Source organism: Carya illinoinensis, chromosome 9 (assembly GCF_018687715.1).
Source record: "Carya illinoinensis cultivar Pawnee chromosome 9, C.illinoinensisPawnee_v1, whole genome shotgun sequence".
NCBI lineage: Eukaryota > Viridiplantae > Streptophyta > Magnoliopsida > Fagales > Juglandaceae > Carya > Carya illinoinensis.
Genome location: NC_056760.1, coordinates 39948956 through 39959431, shown reverse-complemented (window position 1 = coordinate 39959431; position 10476 = coordinate 39948956). Strand labels below are relative to the sequence as shown.

The following is a 10476-nucleotide window of genomic DNA, read 5'->3' as shown; positions in this document are numbered from 1 at the left end:
TATATTATATTAGTTTTAATATTTTATCTCTTAAAATTAAAAATTATACGATATATCAAATGTTATAACTTATACTAAGATAAATTAATTCTATAACATACATGATATGAATCGCATTTTTTAGTATGATTTTTAAAATTTTTAATTTTAATTCAAAAAAATAGAATCTTGATTCAAAGAAACCAGCTACTTCATTTGCTTTGAGAAGACAAAAAGGGGTTCTTTCTTTCCTTTAGCTAATGGACCAATAACTTACGTTCTCTTGACCACAGCTGCATGTATTCTACATTGGATAGTCCCATATTTATCACGTCGTCTTGTCAATTCTCCTTTAAATTAGGAACTTGAAGCTCTTGAATATGGTGAGCATTTGACATTAATATAAGAGTAATGTTACATACAGTCATTTTTACGTATTCCCTGCACACTCTACTGATATGATTGGCTGGATTATTTTTTTTTTAATACACAACCAATCATATCACTGGAGTGCACAAAGAAATTCGCAAAAATGACTGCACATAGAATTTTCCTTAATATAAGTCTTTTTCTCCAATATATAGGAAGAGTTTTATCATGTATAAGTAAACTTGCATACCGATCTACGTATTAATGATATTGTCTTTATATTTAAAATTTAAATTGACATAATTTTTATTAAAATCTGACTTTCTGACCAATCACATTAGATAAATGCGCGTATTAATATATAAAATCTCTTACAATCAAATTTTTTCAAACAAAACTGACAATTAAAATAAATAAACATGAAGAAAAAGACTTACATAATTTATATCTTACATACACAAACACTAAAACCTTAGCCATTATGATCTATATCATCAACACCTCTTCTTCTTTGCCACATGTTTTGCTTGGTTTTTTTCGAAAATTACCTAATTTACAAAGGAAAATAAGAAAAAGTATAATAAAGGTTAAAAATATACAATTCTTAAATTTTTATCATATTTTAGATGTGATATCAAATAATTAGAAAAATTATTTATTATTTTTACTTGCTTTTCAATTATCTGATATCGCATTTAAAAACTTAAAAGAGTTAATATCAAATTTCCAAAATATTAGTCAACGACCTGTACCCAGCGGGCGATGCTTGGCACACCTTGGTTGACGGCAAAGGCCATGTAATAACCCGGCGGAGCAACCATCCCATTTGGCGGCGCCGTGCACCCAATTTTATAAAGGTTACCGTTAGGAACCGCGCTTGTAACGGCTAATTTCACCAGCCTTTGACCCTGAGAAAATGAATGCGTTGCAAAAGGCGCGCTTCCGAAATTGACCTCCACTATCCCCACCACCGGCAACGGAACCGACACCGAGACTTCGAAAACCTCCCCGTAACGTATTGTTTCGGGAATTCCATGGATCTCCGGTCGGAGATTAGCGCGGTCCGCCGACAAGTATTCCGGCGAAAATGCTTCAATTCGTAATTCGGTCGGAAATTTGGCTTTGAATCTGTAGAAGTAATGCGGATTGCTTCCCGCAAGTAAAACCCTCCCGTCCGGTAACAGGTTCGCGGTGGAGTGGTACAATCTGGGAACAATTCCCGGGTTCAACGTCATGAAGCGTAACCCGACGGGTTGATCGGGGCGGTAAAGAACCGGGTGAAGACAAGGGTTGGTGGCCATCTCGAACCCTTGAGACCCTGCCTGAGCTCCATTGATAATCAAAACCTCACCGGTGGGAAGCATAACCATGTCCCCCATTATCCGCCCGAATGGCATATCTTCCATTTGCCAAACGGGGTGGGGCTCAGTCGCCACAATGCGGCCGCAGCTACCGTGAGCCGGGGCGTCCGTACTCTTCTGCAGAAACGCACCGAACTGTGCACCACCGCACACCACAATCACAGCCATCGAGTAATCCCCTTGGAGGGCCAGCATCACTGATGAGCCCGCTGATGGGTAGTTCCGTGGGCCACCGGGCAAAGGTGGAAAATCTCTGACAATTTTGTCAATATCGTGATCATACAAGACCGCCCTGTCGTTAGCGAAGATGAAAATGTGACCGCTGGGAAGTAGATGGACGTAAGGGTATAGATTGTCCATCTGCTTATCCTCTACGTCCGCAAGGAATGGCAAAAAAACGGCTCCTTTTCTCGGCGGAAAATATTCGATCGTGTTCGTCGCTCTCCCACCGACAATTATCACGGAACCGTCCGGTAGTATCTGGTTCGTTGCGTACCACCGCCCCTCCGCCAATTCTACGTCTTTTAGCTCGTCCCAGTCGCAGAACCCGTCCGCCTTGCATGGTTTGAACATTCGGATCTTCTTGAACCCGTCCATGTCCCCACCCGTCGATAACAGCGTACCGTCCGGGAGGAACTGGCCTGAGGAGCACCAAGTGTCGGTGAGGATCATCAAGGGACGAATTCTGTTGGTTTGTAGGTCAAGGACGACGGAGTGGCTGTAGCAGTCTTGTTTGAGAACTGCGTCGTGGCCATCAAACCTGCAATGGCCCCGGGGAAGGATTATGTGGGAGGGGCCGATGTTGGCTCGATCGAGAAGGACCACGGTGTTGTGATGTGTGACGGCAGTGTGCATGGAGGCAATGCCGGCGTCGGCCACCAGGAGCTCCCACGAGCCGGGGAGATCGTTCGGCCATGCAAATACACCGCACAGCGCACTCGTAACTATGAAGACCAAGCAAACCCATTGCAAAAGAAGAGAATCCATAAGTTTACAGGGTGTGGTGATAGGGGGACTATGGAAGTGAATTAAGCTGCAATGTGAAGAAGCTAATTCTACTTAAAAAGAAATTGCAGAGATATTGAATGGGGTAAAGACAGACAAAAGTTGGAATTGAATGTACACCGTTGATAGGAGACTCGGAGACATGATCGATGGACTATTCTGTGTCGACCTGGTGCAGGTAAAGAGATGTAAAAATTCAATGGCAACTTGGCATGGCCACTGATCAGGGTTGTACGTGGATCCAGATCCTCTGCCATATCTGGGCATTAAGGACGGTAGAATTCATTTGATCCTGACCACCATTCGTTTTAACAATTTTATGAATGCAGGCAAACGGTTTTTTGTGAATGCAGTCAAATATTGTTGTGTGAGGTATGTGTGCATTAATTTTTAATAAAAGTAACGTTAGATATATTCATAAGTTATGTAAGCCTAGGGTATTTGTTTTAAAAGAAATTAGTGTCTATTATTAAAAAGTATTTTTTTTTTACGTAAATTTCATATTTATTCATCCTTTTTTCAAAAGGAGTGCATAGTAATTGAACACTTCGTTATTACAAATATAATTTTTTTTTCATATAAATTCTATATTTACTCTTCTTTTTTTTAAGGGAGTGTGCAACTGCAAATATCATTTTTCTTAATTTTCATATCTCTCTTGAGTTGCCTTAGGATTTACAGGAATACTTTAGCCACAAAGAGATCGTATAAAAGTAGACTCACAAACTGATATAGTTTGATACGATACGTAAATTATAAAGTGATTTTTATTATAAAATAGATCTAACAACATATCATATGAATCCATGTAAATTTATGAGATTTTTATTAACTTTAATTAATACTTTTCAATTAATATATATTGTCAAACTTTGATTTTACAGCTAAATTAATATGCTTGATGAACTCCCAAATGCATGGTAGATACACTACAAGAAAAATGGTCTTTTACGACCAATTTAATGCAACGAAAAGACTATTAGCAACCAATTTTGGTTGCTAATAGTCTTTTCGTTGCATTAAATTGGTCGTAAAAGACCATTTTTCTTGTAGTGATATATACACAATGGATTTGATCTTTGTAATGGCCGGAGGGAGGAGCAGTGGAATTAATTAACATTGGAAAGTGCCAGGGGCATGAACCCAATTAATATAACATTACATAATTCATAGATTAACCTTTTGACCTATTTTTCCTTAATGAGCAATATAACATCAACATAATATAACGAAAATGTAATAGTAGTGCATAATTTGGGTTTATAATTAAACGGGATTGAACTGAAAGTAGTACTAACCTGTTTTTATAATGATACAATTTACAATTAATGCTTAATTCATATGAAGAACCAAAACTCTCTTGGAGCACCTATAAGTATATGTGGTTTAAAAGTGGTGGTCAGAGATCCACCCCATGTGATCAGATGATAAGGGTCACCCGCTCCTAGTTAGAATATATCAGTATTTTTGTGAATAATAGTAAAATAATTTGAATTAAGATATTTTATTAAATTTAAAAAAAAAATGAAAGAAAAAATTAAATAAAAATATTATAAAGATAAAAAAAATTGTTTGAATCTAATTTTTTAATATTTTTTTTTTTTTGAAATTTAAAAAAGTAATATTATTTTTTGTATTTTGTTTGAAAATTGGAAAAAATTATAATAAAAAAATTAAAATAATAATATTTAAGAAATAAATATCTAAAAGTACTTGATAACTCTTGTGATCACAAACGAACCCTTAGAATGGTCAATTGCAGCATGCATCGATACAGAGTCTAGAGGTCGAGTGGGGTATTACTGAGTGATCAACCAGTCCTATGGTTTTAGGATTTATAGCATTACCATTTTACAATACCATGCATCAGGGCGTCCATGCATGGGAGGGGATGGCGTCCCAAATATTGGTTCTAACGAGAGAAGGGGTATTATGATATTATCTCTTCATGGGTGTGGGACACTGTGAGGGGTGTAATGACACGTTTTCCATTTGTGATCAATTTGAGGATCACGGTGTCCTCTAGTCGTAGGGAATGTGGGTGTTGTAAGCAAAGAATTAAAGTGGGGACACGTCACACCACGTGCGTTCTGTCTTTTCTGCTTCCCATGGTGGGCGTTACCTTCACAACAAAATTTGAACGTATGGACCATAAAACGCTCCATGTCTTCATTTATTGGATGATATCGAAGATAGCGTAAAACGGCATATATCTTAAAATTTCATAAATTTTATTATATATATTTCCAAAAAGAACGTGGAAGTTGAAACCAACCTTTCAACTAATCTTTCCTAATGCTTACAACTCATTTGTGTTCACTGAATCATGATCACCACATACCCATTTTTGGCCAATTGGAAAACATGGTTTTTATATAAAGATAGTCTCCCTCTTTAAACAAGTGTGTGCGCCTCTATATATATATATATATATATATATATATAAAAGTAATGCTATATATGGTAATATTATCTCACTTACAATTTATTGTATATAATGTGGCGCATTTATCGTCATTTGATGATAAAAAAGTATACATTAAATGATCATTTAATAGTAATAAATATGACACATCTTACTTAGTGTGATGTAAGTGAAATTATAATATGGTGTAAAGAATTTTCCTTATATATATTGAGATTCGAAACCCATATTTTAGTCCGAATTTTATCATTTATAAAGGTGAGAAAATAAATATATAAAGTGAACTCTATAATATAAAATTCATTTAAATATTTATAAATGTTGTGTGTGTATATATATACTAGGTATACTCCACGAGCAAGCCACGTGTGCTGATCTGTTGAAAGTGCTTTATTTTTTATATGGACAAATATGAAGTTCTAGATGCATATCATATATAAACCCTAGTGGACTTAAGAAATCAGCTATGTAATATAATCTTGAATATAATGAACTTTCTACTTATATAGATCAAAACCATTGACAGGCTTAATTCATATATACTTTCTACCTCTGGTGTCTTAGAAGTGACCTCGAGTGGGGACTACACGTGCAAGGCATGTCACATGTGCTAAGCTCCATATATCCGCAATTTATCATAATTATATCACTATTCCAATATCTAAAATATTGACATGATACGTGAAAGAAATTTGATATAAACTTCGCATTAGAAGCCATTGACAATCTACTACGTACAAGAATTGCGCCATAAACATCTAAGTATAAGCAAAGTGTTACAAAAACCTCTAGAGGATGTGTGATACAAAGTGCTACAAGGAGAAATCCAGTTACAATGAATTTTTAATGACATTGTTAATTCTTTATCTTAACAATCACTACAACATATCACGGTTTTTGCGGCTGATTTTTTTCCGGCGTTCTATGCCTTTGACGCAAGAATCATGTGTAGTCCAGTGTCTTACGGCGACCAATATAATGACGCTATAGGTGATCTTTTGCGGCGGCAATAATTTCGCCGCTGGAAAATTGACCGCGAAATGCATTTGAAATTTTTAAGGCAGGTCTTGAGTTTATTACCGCGACATTAATGCGACGCAACAAATAATTTGCTTCAGCGTGTTATCTGTTGCAGCGGATGTTCTCGCCGTAAAAACATGTGAATTATTTAATCCCCTGTTTTCCCTCTCTCCCAGCCCGATGCCCTACACATCTGCAGCTGAAAAACACAAAGCCCCCGACGCCGCCTCTTCCCAGGCCGCTGCGTCACCGCCTCACCCAGCAGGTATTTGTCTCTCTCTCTCTCTCTCTCTCTCTCTCTCTCTCTCTCTCTCTCTCTCTCTCTCTCTCTCTCTCTCTCTCTCTCTCTCTCTCCGTAATGGTTTGACCCTCTCGACCTCTCTCTATCTCTCTATTTGCAGCACAGATCAAACAACATTGGAAAATTGGGAGATTCACCTTTAACTCTGGTTAAGAATTTCTACAATCCATAATCCTGCTGCCGCAACAATTAGGTATATATATAAATTTCAGCCACTCATCTATAGAAAATGCATTTTATATACTCTTCGAGATGTTTTCTGGGATAAATTAAGTCGGTGATTTTCAGCCCTCTCTGTACCTCTTGCCCTTGTTCGAATATTTGACGTGTTTCTTGCAGTTTATTGTGGTATTTTTGGTTTAGTTATTTCCATTAATTAGATGAATATTTTCAGATTCCGTGCTATTTATTTGTACACTTCCCATGGGTGAAGCAGATTTATTTCTTTCCTCATTTTGCTCTGTTTAATTTTGTTTTACCTGAAATTATTGAGCATTTTACTAAACAACAACACTTGTAAAATAAGTGACCATGTCCATCTATCTCAAAAAGTGTTTTTTTTTTACCTACATTACTGCACATCTCCATCTACAATGTTCATGATAACAATCCTGATAGATCTCTCGTTTGTTTCTTTTTTTTTCTTTTTTCTTTTTTTACTTGGGAGAAGGGGGTTATAAGTCATGGAATGGTCGATGTAAGCTAATTCAATTCAAATTAGAAAGTCAGAAAATTAGAATTTCACTTTATCCGAATTATATATAGTAATGCAAAGTTTTTTATCTGCCTTGATTAGAATATATGACGGCTAGATCATAGTGGCATTCTGTCTGCAGTGATTTAGGCAATGAAAAATTTAGCAGTCTTCATACATGACTACTCATGTCTGGAATCATCAGAAACTACCCTCCATATTGAGCAAAGGGAATGCATCTTATACAGTCAATAGGCTGGAGAAAGCAATAAGAAAGGAGTAATTTGCATGTCAAGAGTCATATGGAGAAAATGAATCATGTCAGGATTAATGCAAATGTGATCAATTTAAAAAATATATCAAGATTATCTATATTTCATTCCCAACTCTGCTATTTGCTTAAAAACCAGACCATAATCTTTTGACCTTCTATGTATTTATTTACATATTACATTCAAGAGCTGCAAAAGTTGGAATATCAGTATAAATCACCATCACAAAGCATGATGTGATCTTGAAAAATGTTAAGGTTAATGAAGATGGGCACCTTGAGATTGATCTGCGGACCCAGGCATATCAAGCCAATCATATGATCTCACATGTAGCGAGCCATAAAGAAGCTTGCTTAACACAGTCATTCCAGGATGATTATGAAGTGGTATGATAGATCCAGGCGGCATGCAGAAAATTCCTATCTGAGACAAAGCCCAGAAATTTCCCGTACAAGTCACAATCCAACTTTTATTACAAATACACAATCCACTCAACCAGAGATCAAGAACCATGTAAGAAAACCATAAGTTCCAAATGGAAAATCAAATTGAAAATTAATTTCCTAAAGGGATTCAAATTGCTTACAGAGAGGGTAATTTTTGTTTTTATAATCCATTTGAAGTATGGGGTTAGTTGATCTTACTTCATAATGTTAGTTATGAAGTAATTTTAGTTAATACATACGCTTATGATCAGAATGGGTAGTTCGGAATGGCATGTGTAAATTTAGACGGTAGACATTACAAATATGTTGTTATAGGATTATTTTTAAGTAATTCAATGATATATGGATTGAGGATGCAGTTTGGGGGTTACCATAAAACGACCAGGTTTTACAATTCTTTCTTAAGTGGTATGAGCAGGGTAAACTCACCTGTGATGGTTTAGGTTCCCCAAATAAAATCTGTTCACCTCAGGTACATGTTTAGTTAAAAATGAATGTTTTACAATTCTTTCTTAAGTGGTATGAGCAGGGTAAACTCACCTGTGATGGTTTAGGTTCCCCAAACAAAATTTGACATCAAAAAAAGGTTCCCAAAACAAAATCTGTTCACCTCAGGTACATGTTTAGTTAAAAAGGAATTTAACCCATGGATGTAGTTTGTTGTAAATTGATATTACTTGAATTATTTAACTCTACTAACATACCTATTTGGATGCAGGAAAAACTGGACAGGGCAAGATGAGAGCTGATGGGTGAAACTACGATAGATGGCAAACATCTGGTTCTGGGGCAAAGGGATACTGATGGTTCCATGACAGAAAGCACTCAAATGTTGTCTGCTAGGGTACACTGTTTGCATATTTATACATATTATAGTTGCCTTGTATTAAATGTCCAAAAACTATTGCCTCATATGTGCCTGAGTAGTAAGAAGTTGCTAATTTGGGTATAGATGATGTTTCCTTCCTGCTATTATATGTAATAGAGTGATTGGTAAATCACTGGTAGTGGATGAAGAGAGATCAAATCTATGGTACATCAAAACTATGACAGCTTTCAGTGCATTGTTCTATGGTTGGAATATAAATGATACCATTGTAATTAGTTGGAAGATGCGTATTTCTGTTTGAGACCACGAATAGGTTGGCTTATGAAAAAAATCAGTGCAAGATCATTCACGGTGGAAAAACACAGTTGCAATAAAAGTATTATGGACGTAAAAAAGTTTATAGATATTTGCGACTTTGTTATCCTCTTTTGCTGCGAATTTATTTTATATTTGCAACCCAGAAAGCATTTGTGACCAGTATTAAATCAGTGCAAAAACATTCATGGCGAAAAACATAGTTGCAATAAAAATATTATGGACGTAAAAAAATTTGTTGACCTTTGCGACCTCTCTATCCTCTTTGGCTGCGAATTTATTATCTATTTGGGTTGCAAAAAATATTATAGGTGAAAGCACTGTCGCCGTAAATTACTATTGTGTCTAATAGAATGGGACGCAAATAGCACGAGGATTATCCTCTCATTGGAGACGTAGAGGCCACGACGCTAGAAATAAACAATTTGTAGCGCAATTAAATTTTTACCGGCGAGCCAAATCGACGTCATTGTTGCGATTTACGACAGTTGATATGAGTTTTTGCGTCTATGATCAATGATTTCTTACGGCGTACAAAATTGACACGAATAACTTCTCATTTGCGATGCTTAATGCGTGCGCTGTTTAAACTCTTTTGAGACGGAGTACTACCGGCCATCTAGCAGCGAAACACAATGGACACCAATTGTTATTAGCGGTGAAATTTCTATGATTAGCTGCGATGAAAAATGCCGCAAAAATACATAAATGTTGTAGTGAATAAATATGTGGCAACTTCATCATAAGCACATGGAGTATTTAAGATTTTAATATTTACAATAGCAACACAACCAATAGAAATCATATTTAAAAGATAGTAAACAATACAAACAAAAAAGTAATAACAGATTAATATATACATGTTAGAGCACTTTGAGGCAAATCATCATCAAGCAATCCAACGAAGAAAAATGGGACAAATATGAGGCATAAAGTAACTCACAGCTTTCAAAATAACAAAAAAGACAAAAATATCCAATCAAGTGAGACTACTCGTTAGCCAATGCTACCTAAAAGTGGACATGGCATCCTAACTTCAAACCATCTTAAATTGTGTCGGAAGATCTTGACTCCAAACCATTCTCAACTTCATGTCTACGCAGAATTGTGGTAGATCCCAATCAGGACAATAACTGGCCAATGAAATGCATTAAGCAAGCACACTTAATTTTTACACTAGTAAAGACGTTGAATATGCATGTTTGACATTAAATTCAAATTTTTTTTAAAATAAATATACCTATTTAAATTGGATAAGATTGATTTAAAATGTAGATGTCTACGTACGTACTTTTTAGTTTACAAAATCGAGTATAAGTTACAATAACAATATAAAATGAAGAAAGAATAAAAATGAAAAAATAGCAAACAAAATAATATTACTCAAAAAATTCCCATAGAGCAAGTTGTAAGCCCAGTTGGCTGAAAAGAGAAAAAAACCAAAAAATCGTAAAAGCACC

The 10476-nt window shown here is 35.8% G+C and overlaps 1 protein-coding gene and 1 long non-coding RNA gene across 2 annotated transcripts; one reads left to right on the top strand and one right to left on the bottom strand.

The window, feature by feature from the left end:
• Positions 1-759: 759 nt before the first annotated feature.
• LOC122275136 (aldehyde oxidase GLOX-like) lies at positions 760-2979 on the bottom strand. The gene has a single exon (XM_043084096.1). The coding sequence runs from the start codon at positions 2694-2696 to the stop codon at positions 1083-1085; it is 1614 nt and encodes a 537-aa protein (XP_042940030.1). The 5' UTR covers positions 2697-2979; the 3' UTR covers positions 760-1082.
• A 3093-nt stretch (positions 2980-6072) lies between these two features.
• On the top strand, positions 6073-8991 carry LOC122277737. Its single transcript, XR_006229104.1, has 4 exons — positions 6073-6424; positions 6561-6653; positions 7684-7939; positions 8591-8991. It is a non-coding gene; the product is annotated as an uncharacterized LOC122277737 (long non-coding RNA).
• The last annotated feature ends 1485 nt before the right edge of the window (positions 8992-10476 follow it).